General features: G+C 43.7%; 2 protein-coding genes across 9 annotated transcripts in view; one reads left to right on the forward strand and one right to left on the reverse strand.

The window, feature by feature from the left end:
• The window catches only part of EPS15L1 (epidermal growth factor receptor pathway substrate 15 like 1), a 44,393-nt gene extending 32,922 nt beyond the window's left edge, over positions 1 to 11,471 (forward strand). For 4 of the 8 annotated variants that reach the window (XM_075723801.1, XM_075723802.1, XM_075723804.1 and 1 more), the window contains 3 exons: positions 3,077 to 3,282; positions 7,916 to 8,036; positions 11,348 to 11,471. In XM_075723801.1, the coding sequence (XP_075579916.1) occupies positions 3,077 to 3,282; positions 7,916 to 8,036; positions 11,348 to 11,442 (422 nt within the window). In that variant the 3' untranslated portion in view covers positions 11,443 to 11,471. Of the gene's footprint in view, positions 1 to 3,032; positions 3,283 to 7,915; positions 9,222 to 11,347 lie in introns of those variants that run through there. The other 4 variants (XM_075723806.1, XM_075723805.1, XM_075723803.1 and 1 more) reach the window with 3 other exon arrangements.
• A 9,397-nt stretch (positions 11,472 to 20,868) lies between these two features.
• Positions 20,869 to 23,225, reverse strand: KLF2 (KLF transcription factor 2). The gene is made up of 3 exons (XM_075723740.1): positions 23,142 to 23,225; positions 22,122 to 23,013; positions 20,869 to 21,693 (listed from the first exon to the last, which is right to left on the reverse strand). The coding sequence occupies exons 1-3, from the start codon at positions 23,214 to 23,216 to the stop codon at positions 21,518 to 21,520; spliced, it is 1,143 nt and encodes a 380-aa protein (XP_075579855.1). The 5' UTR covers positions 23,217 to 23,225; the 3' UTR covers positions 20,869 to 21,517.
• Positions 23,226 to 23,556: the final 331 nt, after the last annotated feature.

Consider the following 23,556-nt stretch of genomic DNA (forward strand, 5'->3'; position numbering starts at 1 on the left):
CTATAAGCAGTGTACAAAGTGTAGTGAAAGAGGGCTCGGGGAGGACTCTGCCGTGAGTGCCAGGGTCGGTGTATTCAGCATGGGCACTGCCCTTAAAATTGCTCTGCAAAAAATAAATCGGATCTTATAAGGGTTTCCCTCTTCCACCTTTTCTTCAAAACAGCAAAATTACAGCCCTCTTCTATTCTTTAACATATAAAAAACTGAAGAAAATGGCACTTGGGGCGTAAAAAGAAAATTTTTTATATTATTAGCAGTAACTCTTAGTATTGACGGTGACATTTCCTCTACAGCAGAGTTATTCTTTATGATCTGTTGTGAAGATGAAGCACGAGAAACCCCGCTGCTCTTTGTGTATGTTCCGAAACCACTAGGGGCTTTGTGCAAAAACATTAAACAGGCCACCTAGAACAAACAGGCTTGCTGAGCAAATACACTGCAAACCCGCATTTGTGTTAACAGTCGGCAGTTCCACAAAATGGTTTTGGCAGCAGCAGATTTAACCTAAGAAAAGGGCAGCTTAAAATGGGTCATTTTTGCCTCTGTCAATGAAAATGGGTTTGGGGCAATGGAGGGGAAAGGATGCTAAGGGGGATTTGCTTGCTACTAGCTGGCAATAGAAGGAGGAGGGGGAAAAAAATGTAGAGGGCTCTTGTTTTGCCTGGACCTTAAATTAGAAATGTAGACACTTTAATACTCTTTGTGATTTTAAATAAATGAAAGTAAGTTAAATAATTTAAAATAATTTGCTCTTTCATCGGGAGAGCTACATACCAAATGCCGAGTTACTCATCTCTTAGCAGGTTTGCTCAGTTCCCTAACACCGCGTAGCTGTGACTGAAGGTGAGCTCTCCTAAAGGCCGTGGTGATGAGCAGGATGTAAATGCAGCAGTCCGTTTCAGAGAACAAAATGTGGCCTCTTGATAGGAAAGGCAGTTTGAAACTGTGGTGAAGAAGGGTCCATGCTTGTGGGGAGAGCAAATGCTGCTGGTATTTCCTGTATATTTTGTCACTTCCTTCCATGAAGGACAAATCACTGGTCTGATCTGCCTGGCTTGAAGTCCCACATGTGGTTGCTCACATGGGCATCCGTGTATCCTTGCCACATCTGTTAACCAGGATGGAGCACGTACTGAACCATGAAAAATGGTACTGGAGTGAAACTTCAAGAGATCTTGTTTATCTTCCAGCTTCAAGGCAGCTAGACCAGTGTGATTTCTAGAAACCGTTTCTCAGACCTCATGGATATGATGATGGAATGCCACGAGTTCCCTAGGCGGTCTTGGGTATTCTTAAGTTTTAAAAATGTTGCAGCTTGTCTAATGTAGATCTCTCTTGGTAAAATCTCAAGCCATTAGCCTTTTTCTTGGTGGAAGGTTTGCCTGCAGGACTGTGATCCCCTTGGATACTCTTGAGACTAAACAAACCCAGTTGTATCTCCTGCTGCATGTGTCTTGTTTGCTGTGCCTCCTTCTGTCCGCTTGTCCAGCTGTGGACTTCCTTGCTTCACATTTTCCCTGCAGCACAGTGCCTGTAAGTGGCCACTGGATTGCAGCTGAGGCCGAAGTCCGATGTTAGCACTGCTGAAACGCGAGTCTGCAGGATTCCTCCAGCTCGCCTGTAGATCTGTGCCTGGCTGAGTTCCAGGACTGCAGGCCCCTGGAGTACGGAGATGCCAGCAGCACGGCGAGGAGCCCGCTGAGGGCAGAGGGCTGCGCGTCCGGCGAGCTCAGCGCAGGGGAGGTGGACTTCTGGCTGGCCCCGGGGATAGGAAGGGCTGAGCTGTGACTTAATGGCAGGTGAAGACAGGCTGCTGGGTAGGTTAGTTATTTAGTACTAGTTCGCTGATCTTTATTTCTCTGCTTTGACAGATGAGGATTTTGACAGATTTGGGCCAATACTGTTTTTCATATATGCAGTTCATATCATCGGCTCCTACCAAAGTACCTTCTTAAAAGCTCCCAGGCTGTGTCTTAGACGTGCCAAGTACATACTCTGAAATTTGGAGGTTTGACTCCGTTTCTCTGTGCTTCCCTAGTATGTGTATCCTGATGTCAATAAATTAACAAGATTCCTCTTAAATTATAGTTCAAAGAATTGGATGTTTCCAAAAAAGATAGCTTTATTAATGCAAATAATGTCTGTAATTCAGGTTATTATGCAGGAAGTTGTTTTTTCTTTCAAAAATGTTTCAAGATTTTCCTTTATGACTTGTCAAGTACACATTTTAATCAGGATTGTTCATCCAAGGAGTATTTTCCCTGGAGGCTGGATTGTGTACCTGTCAGGAGCAATCTTTTTAAGAGGAAAAAAAAATTACATTTATCTGTTTAGTTATTTGACCTAACAAAATAGTACTTTTTGCAAGGGGAATTAAAAATTAACCATTGAGGTTCTAATTGCAGCAAATAAAATATACAGCCGTTATTCATGAGCATACACAGTAGTTCCTGTGATTTCATTTGTTATTGGGGTTCAGTATGAGAACAAGCAGTCACCTAAAAAGGTGGGTTGCACAGCAAGCACCCCAGAACAAGGTGATTTCTTAATCGGTCTCTTTTCCCTTGTACGTGTGGTGGTAGAAGGATAAACCAGTTCCAGGAAAAAACCCAGAATGCATGCATTCTGTAAAGCCACAGATAAGTTACTATTTAATTCTATTTAACATGATTAATTATTTATCTTTAGTAATACATATTTTTAAGCATTTTGTCTTTGATATAATCCCAAATTTAAACTTGAAATTGTCTCTAATCCTGGAAAATGCACTAAAGTCATACTTGTCAAATTCTTCTGATCAAGTGTCTTTATATTGGGTTTTATCATTTAAAATCTTGATGGTATTAATATTGTAGTATGTATAAGTAGGAAAATAAATCAATTTAAATAAAACAGCTGTTTGAGGTGATATGCATTGAGAAATGAGTGCCATTATATTTGGTTAAATTTTAAACCACCCCAGCAAGAATGGATGATGCTAAAGTGTATCAGCACAGTTTCCTATTTAAGGGGTTTGCATTGTCCATGGTAAGTAACTTCTCTTTTTCTCCTTTTGTTTTTTTCCTAAACCTTCCAGGTAAAAGTACTCCTGTAAGCCACCTTGGGTCTTCAGATTTTCCCAAGCCCCATGATCCATTCCAGCCATTTGGGGCTGACAGCAGTGACCCGTTTCAAAGTAAAAAGGGGTTTGGGGACCCATTTAGTGGAAAAGATCCATTTGCTCCCTCCTCTTCAAGTAAAACTTCTAAAGACTCTTCCTTGGGGTTTGCAGACTTCAGCTCTGTAAGTTAAGTTCATTGTCTCTGAGCAAACCACTTTCTGCTCTGCTTGCAGCAATCTCTTGGGTTTTTGTTTTAACTGCAAACCTACTGTTCACTGGCTTCTGTCTCTTAGTACCTTCATGCTGTCCTCATTGTTTTTGTATTAATATTTCTGTAATAAAAAGGCATTATTTCAATAAAAAAGAAGTTTCATACTAAATTTTAAAGGGTTTACTTGCATTTAAATTATTTTAGTACAGTGTGCCTTTACTCACAAATTCTTTGTAGCAGAATCTGTGTATTGTTTTTGTTGCATGGAGGCTATTTTGTAAACTGATTTTTGGGAGCCAATGATGTAAAGATTCAAAAACAATTGTTGAAAACATTTATATAGCAATTTCACCATATCCTGAGAAGCAAATCCTTAAAGGGAAAGATTCCATGAAGTATTTGTAATTGTTTGTGAAAAAAAGTTCTGACAATCCTGTCACAATGTTTGCTGTATATGATGGAATGTGGTCATAAAGATACATATACGAGACAGAGATTGAAAATTTAGCTGTTGAATTTTGTTCCAATTACTGATATTGTAGAAAAGCCCGTGTTAGACAAAGAAACCAAAATTGTTTTCTAGAACCAATATGGAAACGTCCAAACTGCACTCCAAAGGACAGTATCAGAAGGCTTGAAAGCAAAGCCAAGTACCCATTCATTAAAAAATAGCAGGGTTTCTCAAAGCCTGGCTTTGTTTTTAGTGCTGGCAGGTACGTTATTGATTTGGAAATCATTGTAAATGTAGTAGTAGCGTGGTTCTTATTGTTTCCATGAGTAGATAGAAATCTGTTCCATCCACAGCCTCAGGCTTTTTCTTCCTTTCATGTGTTTTTGTTCTGTCACGTTGCCATGCAGTAAAATTGCCAACTTAATCTGTTACTGAGCTCTGATGGACACAGTTCAGTGTGCAACAAGTGGAGATCTTTAAGCTGAATCTTTCAGGTTGCCTGTTTTTAATGGTTTTTTCCCCTAGTTAATAGTAAATGTGTATCACTTCCCTATTTGATATTGTTAGTTGAGGTCATCTGTGCATACTTTTAGCTGGCCTCAGTGCTTTAATTTATCTATGATACCGAAGACGTCAAAGTTCAAGATGCTGTGTATGCTTTACTGCAGTTAGTACTAGCCTGTTGAATTTGCACAGTTAAATTCTGTGATTGTATACAAAATGGTGACATTCTTAATAAAAATAAGACGCAAAACTTGCTTTATCTGAAATTTCTTGAACAACATCCAGTTTCTTCCTTCAGTGAAAGACAAATAATGGAATGGAATGACTGTTACCCAGCTATTGTCGTCTTCCTTGCAGACTGCATTTCTTAAGTTAAAAGTGTGGCTTACACTGAGTGAGTGTATCAAATGATTAACCAAAATCTGATCCCCCATCCCAGTGGGTGCTCCAGTGTTAAATTTGCTGTGCCGTCAGGTTTTCAGGAGATGAGATTAACTTTAGAAGATAAGGAAAAAGTAGAAAAAATGAGATCTTGAGCAGTAGCCACTTACAATTACTGTTAAGTGGCACTTGATCAAATGAAATTAATTTTTTAATCAGTTTTGTGCATTGCTTTCTACTGCTGTAAGAAAAAGAAGTGTTAACCGAATTTGACTGAAAATAGACTCGATCCCTGTTCTTTTCAGTTTGTTGGGGTTTTTTTTGCTTGCCTATAACACAATTATGTTGCTACACTTAATAATTCGCAATCCTTCTGTATGAAGTCTTAAATGTACTAGTTACCTTGTAATCGGCGAGAATATTGTGCTTGTCTTTGCCTAATGTTTGGAAAACTTTGTTCATAATGGAAATTAAAAGCAATTTTACTTTACAGAAGGTTTTTTGACACACAGTTTGAGTCCATGGAATCTGAGAACAGAATCATAGAATCGAGTAGGTTTGAATAATTGAATAACGTGATTTTTAATTGGATTTATTGCAAAGAAGTAGTATGAGGACCTTCACTAGATTTTAGTAGCACTCTAGAACATTTGGCTTGCTTTTTTTTTTTGAGACACTGTCAAATTCACGCACCCAGAGTTTAAGTATATTCTCATTGCATTCTTAACTTTTCCGCTGGCATTAAATATGACTCTCTGGAACAAAACAAAGTCTTCTGGTAGCTCGTATTTCTAGGTTCCAGCTTCAGTTTACAGAACAACAAGAAAAGCAATCTTTCTGCCAACAGAAAGCGTTTAAATTTCCAAGAAACAGAGCACTTAGAACTAAACTAAAATTTTTCTCTTAATATAAGCTGGTAATTTAGTAAACACAAGTCAGTGTAGTTTTTTGTGTGTTTGATTAGTTTGGCTGCAGTCTGCTGTTTTCCTCATTTATGCCTTGGGTCTAGCTGTACTTCTGAAAAAGGGGGGGAAAAAAAAAGAGAGGTTTTTAATGAAGTGACAGATATGTGATACATATTTATAGACTTCTTGAAACCTGGACATACGCAAAGGAATTGTTATTGTATTAAATGACTTGCAGTTCAGTTACAATATCTTCTTATAGGCAGTCTGTGCAAGAATCAGTGGCATTAATGAACTGTTGTGCATTTCACTATCTAATGGTCAGTTATGCTCCTGAAAATTTTACTTTATGCTAACCAGTTGTAATAAGGCACATCCAGATTTGTTTCCAATGAATCACTTGTCTATTTTTCCTTTTTTTTTTTTTTTTTTTCCACTCAGCACTTTTAACCACAAAAATATAACTTGTGTACAATAAACAAGTCCTAATTGGGACTCTCATAAGCTTTGGAAGACTTATCCTAAGATGTAAGCTATATAAGTAAAACTGTTTTCTCAACATTTAAAAAAAAAAAAAAAAAAAAAGACACCCCAGAGGGTTTGACCAAAGCTTATTGTATTTCTGAAAATAGTAACTGTTCTGCATCCCAGCTATATGATCTTTTTGAATTCTTGGAATAAGTGGAGAAGTCCTACTTCCATTTGACTCCGTCTTTACCGCATCTTGAAAAAAATCATCTATTTAAAATCTTAGTGAGCTTTTAAATCTTACCTGTCAGCTGTCATTATTTAAATGAGTAATGATAGTAGGTTTTCTTTACTTTAAAAGTAAAATGTCATAAAATGTGTGGCACTTTTATTGTATTTCAGTAACGCTGAATGCAAAGGTCCTCATCTAAATTTTGATAGCAGTGAAAGCAGAGGTAGTGTTTGAAGAAAAGCAATTTTAAAGTAGTCCTCTTTTTTGCATCAAATCAACTGAAAAATCACACTGAGAGAAATAAAATGAGGAACTGTGAGCATCCAGAAGCACATAGATACAGCATAATTGAACTAAATTATGAGTAAATGAGAATTGGACTTGGCTTGAAAGAAATTCAGATAGATGCATTTATTTTAAAAAAAATGAATTCTAGCTAGAACACGGAGTGGAAAAGGCAGGGGTGGGGGCCGTCATGTAGTCTGCAGGCAGAGGCGTAGGTCGCAGGTAATGCTCGGCTCCGTACGGCAAGGCTGGCCGGGAAGGTGGAGCCGGCTCGGCCAGTGCAGTGGCACGCGCTGCCGCGTTCCCAGTTACTGTGTTGTGCACCACAGGGCAGTTTGTGCAGTATACGTTCAGCTGAAATTGAAACTAGAAATTCCATGTAGTTTTCTTTTCCAAAAAAACCCCAAATAATATGTTTTCCTGACCGTTCAAAAAAAGATAGTACAAAGCAAATTTTAGAAGTGGGATATAATGCAAACATTTGCATGCAGCTGTGCGAACGCTTCTGTTAACATCGTCCTCTTCAGCAAATGCTAAAATTAAACAGTAACGGATTATGTTTTAGTTTTAAATTGTTATGATTTCAATAAAATATTTTAATATTTTCTGCAAAAAGTTCAAACGAGCAAACTTTTGCATACTTCAGTGGTAAATACTGGAATATAATTTTGGATAGTTTTGCTGTAGTGTACTTAAACGTGTTTTGGGAAGCTCAGACAGGCTTAGAAGCTGACTGTTGTAATGTGTTATATTTTCTTAGTGTTTTCTGCTGAAGTAAATTGGATTCTCTTACAGTATTTCTTACTGGAAAAACTCTGCATGTATTTTATGAACAGTAACAGAAGTGCTTTTTGTAACTTTTGATTTGGTGATGAAGCTTCCCACAAATCAGCAGTCTCCAGAGTCATTATTAAAACCCCTCGCCCTTAGCAGGAAATACAACAATAAAACTCTCTTGCAGTGGAGTTGCACAAGAGTAAATAACCCTTGTTTTTACCAGCTATTTACTATTCTTAAAAATGGATGTAGGTTGCTATGCTCCCAAACCACTAACTTGCTTTTTTTGTGTTTGTGGAGTTCTTGTTTGGCTCCAGTCCCCTGGCCTTTTTCATGCACAACTGAGACATGGATGCGGGGACGTGCAGCCCAGATGGGTTAGTTTCCTGGTGGGAGGAGGAAGAAATTAAGGAAATAAATTAAAGGATGAAGTGAGGAAATCAGTGAGTGAATTTTTATCTTAATCCAGAAGAACTACCCTGAGACAGCTTGGTATACTTGATTCATATATTTCATAAGTCTGATTCATTGTATTTTTCACATAATTTCTAACAGCTTTTTTGGTGAATTTATTAATTTATTTTCCATTTTCATTTTTTAGTTTGGAAATGAAGAACAGCAGCTGGCATGGGCAAAGCGTGAGAGTGAAAAAGCAGAGCAAGAAAGACTAGCTCGTTTGCGGAGACAAGAACAAGAAGACCTTGAGTTGGCTATTGCACTCAGTAAGGCTGATATGCCAAACTCTTAAATAGAGGCTCTTTGGCTCCACCCTGTCCAAGTGAAACCTTTAAACATGGCTTTTATAAAAATACTAAATTCCTGGCTTATGTTGTGAAAATAATTTTAGTCACCTTCAAGTCTAAACAGGACTGGCTGGTTACGTCAAACTGGGCTCTGTGTGGCTTTTCAAGTGCATAATACGCAGGAAACACTGTATAAGCTGTATTATATGTTCTAGATAAAATTTACTGCTTCTAAGAAACTTAATGTATGATCCTAAGATACTGAAAGCAAATTTTCTTTATCTGGAAGACAATGTTGCATATAGTAAACTGCAGCTTGAGAATCTGGCTTTTTATTACCTGAATTCCATTGGTTTTTTGAGGCTGCAGTATGAATTTCAAAGAAAATGTCATAAAAAGATAATATTTATAGAATTAGCTTTCACTTGTTACATTTATTTAATAGTTCATGGTAGGCTGTCATCTGCGTCATCTATGTCAAAGTCTCCAGCATAAATTCATCGTTAGGTGGTCCCTTTTTATCCAGGAGATGTGGCTGTTACGAAAGAATCTGGCAATTTATATATGATGACTACATAGTGAGCTGTGTAAAATACTATGAATTTGAAGCCTCTATGAATGAGTAGTTCTTCTAATTCAAACATTTGTTTGCATGGAGTTTTAATAATTGTATGTGAAGCTGTAAAAGAGGGAGTTAATTCAGTTGTAGTAAATTGGACAAATAATTTGGCAATTAAATCATTAGGTGAAATCTTGCTTTATTTCATAAGCAAATATGATTGCAGGATTGTGATAGAAGTTTGAGTGCTGCTTTTGTGTAAAATCAAGCAATGGAAAACTTACTAAGCTTGAGCAGTGTTCATCCCTACAACTCATTTTACCCTCTTTTGCTCCGGCCGGCAGAATGCAGACTGTGTTACTTGTGTTACCCAGCTGACTGTGAGACAGGCTTTGCCTCTCTTTCCTGGATTCCACCTATCTTATATTATGGGGTTGCAGATCAAACGTAATTTAGCTGAAATAAGGCCAAGCTGAAACAGATCTTATTTGCCAAGTACATGTTCACGCATAAGTTACAGAAGTACTGGTAGACTGGATTGGTTAAAATACGGCTGCAGTAGTACGCCCAAGTAGGAGCAGATTGCATATCCACCTGTAGAACTGAATACTTCCACCTGGCAAGGATAACGCAGAATGTTGTTTTACGTGTCATACATAAAATAAGTCCCGATGATAAGTCTGTGAATTATTTACTTACTAAAAATGCCTTTTCTGATTACAGGAATTCTAAAACTTCAGCTGTCTTTGCCTTGGACTTCTATGTCTAAACAGAGTAGGCATCTAGCACAATTTTTTTAAAATGCCCTTAATGTATATCTGCTTTCCTATCCTTGGTTCTGTAGGAATACAAAGCTCAACGGTCTGTGTTTTTACTGATGCAGCCCTTATCTTGTAACATTTTCTCCATTTTTTTTTTGAAAATGTGGTATTCCTTCATCATCATTAGTGCATTTATGTGTTTTATGTTCTTGCTTCCTTACTTTGTTTTTCACAATACAGAGATAGTGCCTGTTCACTGAATGAAAGCAATCTTTCCCCATTCTGTTGTAATTGCCTTATTCTGGATGCTTTTCTTACACAGAGATAAGAATCAGATTGGATCATTTTAATCTTCTTAGTAGTTTTCAGCTCTGAAATGCAGCTGAGATGTGGCATGTGTTGTCTGAGGCTGTTGTGAGTAGGTCTGTGGGCGAGCGCGTGTCCGTGTACGTACGTGCACACGCGCATCCGTCCGTTCACGTACGCAGCAATACGTATGGCAAAACTGAAAGCCCGTACCTCAAACTGCAGTTTTAGGAGTCACAATTCCCTGTTTGCTGTGTGTCTCCCGTGCTAATGGTACTACAAATAGTGTGAGTCTTTAATTCCCCTCAGAAGGGGAGAAGATGCATTCTATTATGAAAAACAACCATATTATGATCTTTAATGCTGTCTTTTAATGACCCCTTTGGAATGCAGTAGATGTTTCTAATTTTACAGAACCTGATTTGAAATCCCTTCCCATTGTGGTAATTTTCCTCTAAAATATGTTAGATTAAATGATCAGACATACTAAAATGTCAACAAATTCTCTTTTCTGTTGGTGTACAGGACTTCAAGTCTCTGAGAGCAAGCTTGGGTCTGTCTATAGCTAAGATGAGATAAAACTTTTGCTGTGAAAGAGCAATTTTCAGAATTGAATGGCTGTAGGATTCTCAGTGAAGTTAAACAAATTGTATCCATGTGTAAGATTCTCCTTTTCATTTTCATTTGGGCCCGAGTCTGTGGTGTCTCTTCTGCTACAACAAAACCCCATTCATACATAGTGGCATTTCAGAAAGGAAAACCACTGCTGGACTGCTGCTTGGGTGATGTCACTCCAGTGGGATGGGGTGGATGAGCTAAATAGCTTGATTCATTTTCTAGTTATGTACCATAACAAGAGTTTCTGCTGCTTTGTCAGTGCTCTCAAATACTGTCGTTTATAATGCTTCTAAGGCAATGAGTCGGTGTTTTCAAGATGTTTGGCAAGAAGCCAGAAATGTGAATGAATCTAGCATTCCATATAGTGTTAGAACTAATTGCTCATTTTCCTGTTTCCTTATTGACTCATTCTTCATATTTGCTTGGACAATACCAGAAGATCGAGCAAATGAACAAGGACAGAACATGTCCTCTATGCACAGTGTATTAGATTTAGTAACCTTAGGTTTACTGAAACACTCTTGAGTCAAAATTTTAGACACTGCAGTAGAAGAAAACTTAGCTGTGATTTCTCCCCACTGTATTTAATACAGTTTCCCGTATAAAAAGGAAGATTACCCACATTCTTCCCTTGTGCTTGTAACTCGGTGTGTAACGCTTGCACTTGTTCTTCTAAGACAAAACTTTCATCGCAAGACATTGATCTTCTTCCTCCAGAACAGTGAAATTTAAAGCACAAATAGGCCTATCGCTATTTGGGCAGAGAAAATATGTACAATGCAAGATATATAAAATGTGAGTATACACAATGCATATATAATGTACATTATGAGATCCATATTATTTGTGTCTATGTGCGTGTATATATATATATATAGTGTATTGTATAATAATAGTGTGTGTATATACTATACATGTCCACATACTACGTCTAGTATATAGTTACTTGTGCTGTACATAAAATGTGTATATACAATGAATATGTAGAATATGCATATATATTCTATATATTAAAGCTTGTGTGTATGTATGTATTCTCTAAACAGAGATGGATACAGAAATGGAATTTTTACAGAAATGCAGATTACAACATGGCTCAGAATTTCAAAGTTCTGGTGAAAGAAAAAAAAAGGAGAAATGACTACTTCTGATAAATATGTTTCAAGATTACTTTCATTGGCATGAAAAATGGTGTTCGCTAGCTGTGCCAAGTGTGAGAGAGAAACCTGGCAGAAATTAGGTATCATCTGCACTGGATGTGATTTCACATTCTTTTGAGTTTTTAAAGTGTCTTTTTGAAATGTAAGCTCAATTTCTGATCTTCTTGCATGTGATGGTCATGTCATCTTTTCTTTTTTCTCTAGGCTGAGGCAATGCTTTTTCTCCTACATTTGCTTGTAGTTTCACTTCTCTTTCTCTTTTTCCCTTTTTTAAAAATTTATTTTTAAGGAGCTCTTCCCATACATGCGTACACCCCAAAGAGTCGCACGCTAAGGTGGAAAACATGTTTTTCTTGCTTCATTCCAGCTCTATAGGTTGCACGTAATTGTCATCTGGGTTTCGGCTCTGGTTTTCCTCCATTTCCACCTAAGCTTTTACTTCAGGAGGAATGACTATCCATTGCATTCTTGGCTTTGAGGAAAGCATGGAGGTGATTCTACTTTCTACTCGGATAAATTATTAGACTCTGTGGTACACTGAGCAATCACAAAGAGTTTAGTAGGCTTTTGTAGTGGCACATGTGTGTTTTATACAGAGTATCGTCACTGCTGGAATGACTCATGGAAAACCGTGAATTGCACACAGCACCGAGGCACAACAGTTAAAACAGGAAAGACGGACAATTATTCACGTTGAACCTACGCATGCAGGCTTTGCATGTAGGACACAGGTATTGAATTACCCACATTATCCTTTATAGACCAGTATGTTCACATTTGCCTCGAGTGGTTTCCCTAAAGTTACATTCAAATAGTCTTGTTGTAAAACATACCAGTCATTCTGCAATAAAAACAGATGCTCATAAAAGTAGTACTTCTACAATATTTTTATATTGGCAAATTTTTCCTTATGAAATCTCTGCCCTATGAGGATCATCAGCCCTTACTGTATTTTGTTTCATGTAATGTGCTCTCAAAGTGTAGGAAATTCCAGGCTGTGTCTGACTGTGTAACTTTTTTTTTTTTTTTTTTTTTTTTAAATTCCTGTCTGTGAAATCTGTTGTCAGAAATTTTTGTAGAAATTATTTTGTCATCTTACACTCAAAGATAATGCACTTTTCTTGGATTCTTCTTATAATCCTTTTGGGGTTACTATTTCTTCTTTAGTGTTTCTCCATTGAGAAGAGTATTTATTCTGTAGAACCGAGGCCCAAGGAATTTTGGTCCAAGTAGAATATTTGCTTTCCCTCGTGTAAGAGTTTGATTTCTCCCTTCTTCTGCATTTTATTCCTCCCTCTCAGGAATTTAATTTTTCTTTAATCCTCATTTAGAGTTGGAGCTCTGTTAAAATGAATGGATCTGTGCTAATAACGATCTAGTTCCAACATCTTCCCACACCAGTGGAACAGCTAAGTTTTTGTTGCGTGTCAACCATTGCATCTCTCTGTAGACTTCACGACATCTTTTCTTAGAAAGGAATTTTGCTTGGAGTATGGTGGAATCATAGAAGATTTATTTTTAGAGTAAATATGTTAACTATTATTCATTGACACACCTGTTTTATCAGTTGATATACTGCTCTTTTTACTTGAAAGTTTTATAAATAAAGGCTAATTTGTTATAAAACGGAATTTTCATTTTTCCAGCTTCTGCCTTCCCTTTTAAGTTTAACTTTAAAAGGAAAACTCCTAGTGACAGCGGTTCCTTCTGCTTTGGCAATTAGAGAGTGCTCTTCCAGTGTCCCTTTTAATATGACGTTCTTCAGGCTGACCTAAAAAAGGTGGAAACACAAAGTGGAAACTGCAATGTTGACCTAAATTTGACTAATATCTCCAAATATGTACATCATTGTAGTTATATTTCAAATATCATAACAAATTGAAAGGTATTTTAATTTTAACCCATCTTGTGTTTATTGTTTAATAAGAGAAATGTTATTGTTTAATATAATAAATGAAAAGTTACTTTTTGGAGCACTGAGACTTCGGCAATCTTTCTTTACTTTTTTTTTGTCCACAATTTCACAAGCTTTCGTGTCAACTTTGTGAATCCTGCTTTGAACAACTGCTTGATTCTCTGCGTTGAGATCTTTTTTCTTTTGGCTGGTGCCCTCTGCGCACTGTTTTCCCTTCTGTCCTTCCCCTTCTTCCTTGTCCCGGCCACGTTTGGTCTGTACAGACCAGTCAGAAAATCCAACGCCGCACCCTTTCCAAAACAATTTGTGTGCCGCAAGGCTAAACATCCAGGCAATTTATACTGGGAGGGGTTAGAGAGATCACCAGGGACAAACCCTTTCTGCTTGCTGGAAAAATACACCTCACTATCGTACTATTTGACATTATTCACTTTGACTCATTATTCTCCCGTGTGTTTGTTTTATTTACTCTGCTTCTGCACACATTAGCATGGTTAACAACAGATTGCCAAGGCAGGTTTCTCTTGAAATTGCTCTCCAGCAATATTTTTAGTCCGCTGACATTTTGAAGCCAGGATTTGGCGGTAGTGTGTCACAGACGGGCACAACTTCCTCCCCACGTTCTCCCGCCGTGCAATGCTCCTCTTCGCTTACAGAAACGTGGGCCACAGCTCTGTGTTTTGCTCCCACTCAAGTTTCTGGAGCCTGACAACATGCTCGTCTGAACGCTTCCCCAAACACCCGCCTGATCTCCGCCGCCCGTGCCCGATCCCAAAGGACTCCCTGTGCCGGGCGAGGCGTAGAGGCCAAGAGGCTCTTCACTGGGAAGGGAGGAAAAGCAAAGCGTAGGCATCCTGTGCTGGAAGAAACGCTTGCAAGTTGGAACCGGAACGTAAAGGCACTCTAAGCTACGAGCCCAGCTGTTAAACCTCCAAAGCAAAGGTAGCGTTCGTAGGCTGTACTTAAACGTGGCCAAGAGCAGCTTGCACTGTGGAAGGCGGAGCGCCCGGAGCCCTTGCTGCCATCCCTACCGCTGAAATTGCAGTCATGTTTTTCTTAGGGAGGTGCTACCAGCAGAAAATTGCTGAATCTCCCGTCTGCTGTGCGTGACTATCAATTTAGTCATTCTGACCATCTTTTACCTCCTGTCTGGTTAGCATTTTTTTATTGTAATGACTGCAATTAAAACTTTTTATCAGTGCTGATACAGCATCTCTTACAAATGCTATAGCCTTCCCTATTGATGAATTCTCATAACGCTCTTTGTCAGCTGCAATCGTATTTCTGCTGTTTAACTTCCCATAAATGCTGTCCTCAGTCACAGCTTTTCAGAAGGAAACAGTACAGAAGAGCAAAGCCCTGTGCTCGCTCTGTCCCTCCCTTGCACCCGCAGGAAGGGCACCCAGGCACCCTGTATCCCTTATTTTGCAAGTGCTTGTGAGACAAAATCATTAATATATCAAAACCCGTCATCGTGCACGGGCTGTAAAAAAAGTGGTTGTTGGGATTTGAAGATTTTTTGGTGTGTGTGTTTTGTGTTTAAGCCTGAGGCTCGGTAGCTTCTCGCCTAACATATTAAATGTCACAGGGGATGTCCAATGTGATATTCCAGATGTTTCCTGATGACATAATGATAGGTCAGAACTCCAGGAATGCTCTGAGCTGCAAGAAGTGCAAGAAACCAAAGTAAAAGTGATTTAAAGGGATACCGTATCTAATCATAAACCTGTAAGTTCATCTGCAATTTCTGTGTTGCTGAATTTATGCTGACTACAAAGGACGGAATACTTTTGATTTGCTGAAAGGAATTCTAATTGAAGCAGGTGAATAAGCAGGTAACTGCGAACTGCGTTACAGAGTAAATGAAAACTTTGTTGTTCCTGCTCTCCTTATGCTTGGAAAGGTGGTTTTGGTAAAGTTAATACATCTTCATTACATAAAGCAGCGCGTGTGACTCATTTTTTGTGTCTACATAAAATATTATAAGATCAAATAACTGTGGCTGAAAAGTCAGACCTCAAAAGATTAAATCAAACACATTCTCTGCTTAACAAGTTTAGGATAAATCCCTGCCTGCTCTGTGCACTTCAGGTTTGGAGTGCTGTTCCGTGGCAGAGGCTGTCCCCGATCTCAGCCTGGGTGATGGGGAATTGCCTGTCTGGGATCAAACGCTACGGAGCTCCGAGGAGTCTCCGGGAATCCATGCGTTGAGCCAGTTACCTCCAGGGCCCGTGAACGGTGTCTGGCTACGTGCTTTAGGTTACTGGTGTTTGCCTTGTAAATCTGTTCCTCCTCCGAGTCTGCGGGAAGCGCGCTTCTGGGCGCAGGAGGAGTGCCGGCGCCCGGGTCTTCAGCCGCGGCAGAGGGGGCTTGCTGGGGCCTTGCTGGGGCCTTGCTGGGGCCTTGCTGGGGGCTTGCTGGGGCCTTGCTGGGGCCTTGCTGGGGCCTTGCTGGGGGCTTGCTGGGGCCTTGCTGGGGCCTTGCTGGGGGCTTGCTGGGGCCTTGCTGGGGCCTTGCTGGGGGCTTGCTGGGGCCTTGCTGGGGGCTTGCTGGGGCCTTGCTGGGGCCTTGCTGGGGCCTTGCTGGGGGCTTGCTGGGGGCTTGCTGGGGCCTTGCTGGGGGCTTGCTGGGGGCTTGCTGGGGCCTTGCTGGGGCCTTGCTGGGGGCTTGCTGGGGCCTTGCTGGGGCCTTGCTGGGGGCTTGCTGGGGCCTTGCTGGGGGCTTGCTGGGGCCTTGCTGGGGGCTTGCTGGGGCCTTGCTGGGGCCTTGCTGGGGGCTTGCTGGGGCCTTGCTGGGGGCTTGCTGGGGCCTTGCTGGGGCCTTGCTGGGGGCTTGCTGGGGGCTTGCTGGGGCCTTGCTGGGGGCTTGCTGGGGGCTTGCTGGGGCCTTGCTGGGGGCTTGCTGGGGCCTTGCTGGGGGCTTGCTGGGGGCTTGCTGGGGCCTTGCTGGGGGCTTGCTGGGGGCTTGCTGGGGCCTTGCTGGGGGCTTGCTGGGGCCTTGCTGGGGCCTTGCTGGGGGCTTGCTGGGGGCTTGCTGGGGCCTTGCTGGGGGCTTGCTGGGGCCTTGCTGGGGGCTTGCTGGGGGCTTGCTGGGGCCTTGCTGGGGGCTTGCTGGGGGCTTGCTGGGGCCTTGCTGGGGGCTTGCTGGGGCCTTGCTGGGGCCTTTGGGGGCTTGCTGGGGCCTTGCTGGGGGCTTGCTGGGGCCTTGCTGGGGGCTTGCTGGGGGCTTGCTGGGGGCTTGCTGGGGCCTTGCTGGGGGCTTGCTGGGGGCTTGCTGGGGCCTTGCTGGGGGCTTGCTGGGGCCTTGCTGGGGGCTTGCTGGGGGCTTGCTGGAGGCTTGCTGGGGCCTTGCTGGGGGCTTGCTGGGGCCTTGCTGGGGGCTTGCTGGGGGCTTGCTGGGGCCTTGCTGGGGGCTTGCTGCGGTCCCAGCCAGTTCAGCTCTGGCCGCCCAGCTCTGGGCACGCAGGGTGCGCCCTGGGCAGGTGCCACCTGTTACAGACCCGCCGAGGGCGGCTGCTGCAAGGGCACGCAGGAATTTTAAGGTTTGTGGGTGCCACCAAGTACGTTTCGGATGTTAGCAAGGGGGATAGCTTTCTCCCCGTTAAATTACGTGGGGTTTGGATTGAACGTTCCTCCTCATGTTTCCCCCCCAACACTGCTAGTTACCATAGCGATGGCTACATGACTTTGTTGTAGCTGTTTTATTTAAATATAGCAAAAGAAATTGCTAGAGCTTGGGATTCTGGCTTTGAAAATTCAATTTAAGAAAAGCCTAACAGCTACTCTGTGTTATAGATGCACAAAATAGCTTTAGAAACCACAGAGCTTCTACCACAGAAAACCACAGAACCGCACAATCCTATAATTTGAAGAATGGACAAACTTTTTTTGGCACTTCTTGTGGACGGAGGACCAAAGTTTAGAGCGAGTCAATGTTTTCAGGCAGTTTGTAAATGACTGCGAGTAACCAGGGACTCGCTCAGGCTGAAATCCCCCATCCCTGCACAAGGTGAGCTACGACCAAAACTAAAGCTTAAACTCCCCCAGCTGTGCTCATCTGCAAAACTGCGAGGCTAAAATGAACTTCCAGAAAAGCCGGAGGGTTTCTAGTCCAGCCTTGTACTTTAGGGTTGAAAAAAATGGATTTGAAAGCGCCCTGCCCGCCTGCTCGCGGGGTGCTGGCGGGGCGCCGGGCTGCTTTGCAGGGCGCCGCGTGTCCCTCGGGAGCTGGAAGGCGACGGAGCGGCTGCAGGGGCCCCTCGGGGCGGCAGGACGCCGTTCTGGTCTTGATGCTGTTTCAGCAGCAACAGCCTCTGTGTTACGGTGTTTTCTGAAGATGAGTTCCCATGTAGTACCGATTTAACTGACTCTTCTGAAGTCAGCAGGTGAGAGAAAAACCGTTTTCAGAGTAGCGAAACACAACGCTCTGAAACCCAGAGTGGAATTAACTGACTCTGAACAGTAACTCCTCTGGATGGTCTCGACTTCAGAAATATTTGCTAAAACTTTCACTAGGAGCATTGTGCAGGATTTGCTAGTTTCTGTACTTAACGTGCTCTATCTAATCTGGCAATCTATCTTGCAAGTATAGTGACCCCATCACTGTGGTATCTTATAAGAATACGTGTGAAAATCTTGTTTACAACAGACTCTACATTTCCTCCTATCAGGTTTAACTACAACTTCTTTTTTTTTTTTTTTTTTTTTCTTTCCCTAGTGTGTCAAAATCAAATCCAGGATAGCTGCAGAGCGAAAGAGCAGGTCTTCGCTGCATGCTCCCGGGAGGCAGCTGGGATTCTGGGTCTTTCGCGTTAATTAGAACAAAATTACTTAAAAGATGACGACCTGATGGTCTGTTATTAGAAGACGTTGCAGAGCGTTAGTGATTTCCTGCTGGCCAGGGGAGGCTTGATAGATCGGTGGAATCACATCTTTGGATGTACTAATTTAAGGCAATTAAAAAAAAAAAAAAAAAAAGAAAAAGAGAGATGACAATTACTCAGAATGTGAGAAGAATGAGATCAGCATCTCTTTCTTTCTGCTACCAGATTATCTCGAGATTCAAGAACCTGCAGTTTCCTGTAAAGACCACACCGAAATTATCATATACCCTCCCTTAAACAATTAAAATCAAGTTGGTCATGAGCTTTAATTACTGTTTTGTGCCCCCTGTCCCTCTCCGTTTTCAGAGGCCTGTATTTATATATTTCTATATGGTTTTTTTTTTTATATTTATATGCAAGAGGGTGGCTTTCCCCTGTTTTCAGTTGAGGTGCAACAGATCTAAAAGCTCGGAGGACACAACCTGCTCATTTTTGCATCGTGAACCGCACATGGCAGATGACGGTGATTTGCGTGCTGCTCGGGACCGGCAGATAGCAAGGGTCTTACCCGGGCAGGAGCAGAGGTAGCAGAGGCTGCGCCCTCGCCCCCAGCCCGTCCAGCGGCGCACAGCGCAGCTCGGGCGCTCCCAGGCAGAGGTGCCGGAGGAGGGAGGAGGAGCACCCATGCCACTGCGGCGGGTGCTGCAGGAGCCACACGAGCGGTTATTTTAAGGGCTGGTGAACGCAGTGACGCTTCTCCCTGCATGCAGGCGCTGCGCAGCGCTCACGCTTTGCGCCGCTTCACTGCCTGCAGCCACCTTTCACCCTCGTGGGCCGGGGGGACGCGCAAGTGGCCCACCCAAAGGGGCACCCAGCCCTGTATCCTGCCTCTGACGGAGGCCGCCGCAGGTGGCTGGGGCCCAGCGGGGCCAGAGAAGCACGGCGCGATGCTGCCGAGCTCTGCCCCGCTGCTGGAGAGCTCTGCCTGGGGACCCCCCGGAGCCAGACGCGGGGCTCAGCGCTGAGGGGCGGCCGTACCCGCTCCGGCGAGGCGTCAAACCTCCGCCGCTTTCTAATTGTGTTAGCAAAGAGGGCATAGTCTAAGATTGCACTCTATCACTGAAGCCTGGGAATGCCTAAACCACATTTCCAGCTCTTCAGAAAGAGCGAGGGAAAGCCAGGTGACTATGGGAAGGTAAGGGTAAGACTGAATTTCAGAAATTGTGTTCTTAAGGTTATAAACACGAAAGAACATGCTGAAATATGAAAATCTTCGGCTGTGGGGAAAGAGAAGGAAATACCTAGAACTGTTGCAACAATGAATGTGCTAATTTTAGAACATCTTTAAGTCATCCTCACTTTCTGGAATTAGATTGTGCAATTTTTTTCTAGCAAATAAATGAGTTTTGTTTTTAATGAAGAAATGTTAAATCTCCCTTAATATTTCACTTTGAAAGAGCTATAAAAGTGAAATGTGGAACTCATTCTTCCATGTCAATGATTAGAAGGCCAAAATACATCTGTTCCACATGAACAACTGCAGACTTTGCTTTCACAGAAGAATAGCTATATTTGTAGTTACTGAAAATGTATTCCTGTTGATTTCATTCTTGTGTATTCCAACTTGTAGAGTCAGAAAAATGTCCCAATCTTGACTAAAATCAAGGTCCAAGTATCCAGATGTTAAGGAAAAACGCTTCAATATTAAGCTGAAGCTGCATACTGAATTAACAGCGATTTTGTTCTACAAGTATCAAGGTTCACCACTAAACCGTAGCTGTAACACAGAGGACCCTCATTAGTGTTTCCGAGTAATTGCAGACATACGCTGCTTGGACCTGGGCTCTCCCTTGCAGCTGTGGAGGAGCTTTCTGGGGGCTCCCTCTGACTGGGTGCAGCTACGCACCGCTACAGCTACTGCACTATCCAGTTTATTTCAAATTAGTTTTCAGCATCTAGATTCCTGGCTAACTTATTTGCCTTCAAAATAGTCAGTATCTCTCTTAACTCCCTGAGATCTAGGTGGGATTCAAAATTATTAAGTGAATTTAAGTTTTGGGGAAAGAGTTATGAAGGTATTTTAACCTGTGTTGTGAATTTATGTTTAAATTCCACTACTGTTCTATTGGAATTCTGCACTGAGCTCTTGAGAGCAAGGATAATTTATGTACAAGAATGCCTTAAAATAAGCCTCCGTAATTACAAAAATGCAGTGTTTAAATTTATAGTAAAAACCCACACACTGCTGGCAAAACTGTAACTGCATCTGGAAAACATTAAGGATGCTATTAAAATAGTCTAGCATAAACTAGAAATGAGACTGAAATTACAGTGTTGCTTACTTAACCATTTTTAGGAAGTATATTTTGAATGTGATCTACTTTCCTATTTGATTTTTTTGATAAAACACCATGTTGTATCTTGTTTACCACTGAGAATGAATTACGTACTCTGTTATCTATTTTAAAAAAAATCCATAGCTCAGATTTTTTTTTTTAAGTGTCTTCTTACAGTCATTGATAATTTAAAACATAACCAGGTGGTTGCTGGTCCACCCATCAGGGGAAAAAGTAACAGGGAGATCTCAAAGGAGAATAAAAATCACAGCAGTTAAAAACTTATTTTATTAAAAAGATGAAATGTTTTCAAACATTGAAAAATTACGTTTTTATAAAAACAGAAATAGGCAAAATACCCATTTGTCTTCTATTTACACATACAATATTTCTCATTGTATAAAATTATTTACAATATATAAAAAAATTACAGTAAAATAGGTTATCTTCTTACAAGACATCAAGCCCTGTACTTCTAGTGTAGATCATGGCAAACGAATATTATTGCACCTGTGAAACAAACAGTCTAACAATAGGAGTGTTCTCTTAGCCATGCCTTCAACTGAGATCTAAAATAACATCGTTAGCTACGGTAACATTCATTTAATCTCTTCTAGGGTCAACTTCAGGCAGTTTCCACACAAACATTGTCTCGTAAAGCTTAGGACTGGGCAGTTAGAATCAGAAAAGAACATATTTACAGCTTCTTTATACAATCTGCATGGAGTCTTACGGAGTTTACCCTTCACAGAAGCTGCATAAATACCCCAAGTCTCCTGACCTGGTGGGGCAGGTTCACTGACACAGTCACGTCAAAGTCTCTGCAGGAGATGACTGGCTAAGTCTCCTTGTGTCGAATCCTCCTCAGCTTCCATCGCCAGCGCGGCGGTGCCTCCCTACGTAGTACCAGCTACAAGTTTTTAACGCTTCTGCACCTGAGCAGTTAAATATCGTCCGCTGTCGGCAGGTCAGAGTCCGCGGGGCTACATGTGCCGTTTCATGTGCAAAGCCAGGTGGTCCGACCTGGAGAACGCCCTGTCGCAGAGGTGGCACTGGAAGGGCCGGTGGCCGGTGTGCTTGCGATAGTGACGGGTGAGTTCGTCGGAGCGCGCAAACTTCCAGCCGCAGCCTTCCCAGTTGCAGTGGTAGGGCTTTTCACCTGTTGGAGAAATCAGAGAGCGTGACTCAGCGCGGCACTCCCACGTACAGGCAGCATCACATGCTAGGCAACCTTCCGAGTTTATCTCGGCGTATCCTTTTATTTGCTACCAAGCCCTTCTAGAGTAAGATCCAAGCGCTTTTTAAGCCAAACGAGACTGCTCTAGCGATTCCTTTACTAACCTACACCCGCACTGAAAATCTTTTGAGAGAGGGCGTTGGAAGCCCTTGGAAAAGCGTTGGCCTCCGTACGCGTAGGAAAACACTCGGACATTATAGACCTGATCCCCCTCATAGCTCAACCCTGGACACTCCTGGAGTTTAAGGGTCTGCAGGGTTAAAGCTCAGGCCACAAACCGCTTCACAGAGGCAGCCATCGCGACCGGCAAGCAGCGTTATCTCCAGATGAAGGCAACCGGCCGTATTTACCTGTGTGCGTCCGGAGGTGGGCCTTCAGGTGCGAACTCTTGGTGTAGGTCTTCCCGCAGCCTGCGTAGGTGCACGTGTGAGTGGCCGTCCTCTTGCGCGGCCAAGACCGACGTCCTCTTTTTGGTTTGGAGTCCAGCAGCTCCAGAGGGGAGGACGGCGGGGTGAGCATGCCTCTGGGAGCGGAGGGTTGCAGGGGCAGGCTGTCCTCGAAAAGGCCGAACTGGGAGGTGCTCTGGTACTGGAGATGGGTCTGCGGGTGGTGGAAGCCGGAGGCCGGGTGGTAGCTTTGCTGGAAGGACACGGACGAGGGGCACATCATCTGCGTGTGGCAGTCGTTCACCATGAGATCGTCGGGGCTCAGCGGGGGCGTCTCCGCCCCGGGGATCTGGGGGGAGCTGGCCACCCGGGGCTGCTCGTAGGCCATCATGCAGGTCGCGTTGCCCTCCTGCTTGATCTTCGGGCAAGCCTGGGGTACCAGACCCAGGACCGGTCCGTAATTGTCCATGTCGGGCTCGGGCTTAATGTTCTCAACGAACTGCGGGCCCCCGAAGCCGGGCGTCACGAAGAACCGCCCATGGACGTTGCCAGGAGGGCAGTAGTTGGAGTCCATCTCGGAGCGGATCATCTCCGGCACCATGCCGGCGTTGTAGGGCGGGGGGCTGCCCTGCTCCAGGGCACTGTAGCATCCCGGGGACGGGTTTGTCTGGTAGAAGCCGCCGCTCTCCCCTTGGGCAGGGGGATAGTCCCCGCCGGCTGCGCTCTGGCCGTAGCCGTCGCTGCCCATGGAAAGGATAAAATCCAGCACGTTGTTGAGATCTTCATCCTCTTTGCGCGGGGAGAGGCCGCCCCAGGAGCCGGCGGGGGCCTTGGCCTCCTGGTCGCACTTCCACCTCTGGGGGAGAGAGAAAAGGGAGAAGGTTAGAGGTGGTGCTGGGGGGGGGGGGGACGCGGCCGCCGCCGCCCACCCGTGCGACGAGCCGCGCCGGCCTCAGCGCGGCGGCGGGAGGGGCCGCCACTCACTTCGTGCAGGGCTTTCTCGCGGCAGGGGCTGGCGAAGGTGGCGAAGGAGGGCAGGATGGTGTCGCTCAGCGCCATGCTGCGGCCGGGCGGGACGGCGGACGGCGCGGCGCGGCGAGCCGCCCTCCCCACCTTATAACGCGGGCGCGGGCGCCCTCAAGCCAATTGCAGGGAGCGGAGGAAACGCGTCCCGGACGGGGCGGGCGGGAGCGGCTCGGGCGCAGCCTAAATTTAGCCCCGGTATAAAAGGACGCGGCGGCGGCGGCGGCCCCAGCCCGAGCGGGGCGGAGCGGAGCGGGGCCGGGCCCGGCACGGCCGCCGGGCCCCCTCGCCGCCTTCCCGCAGCGCGGGGCTCGCCGCCGGGCCCGGGGGCGGCCGCCCAGGGCAGAGCGAAGGGGCCCCGCCCCCGGGCCGCCGG

Source organism: Pelecanus crispus, chromosome 20, assembly GCF_030463565.1.
Source record: "Pelecanus crispus isolate bPelCri1 chromosome 20, bPelCri1.pri, whole genome shotgun sequence".
Taxonomy (NCBI): domain Eukaryota; kingdom Metazoa; phylum Chordata; class Aves; order Pelecaniformes; family Pelecanidae; genus Pelecanus; species Pelecanus crispus.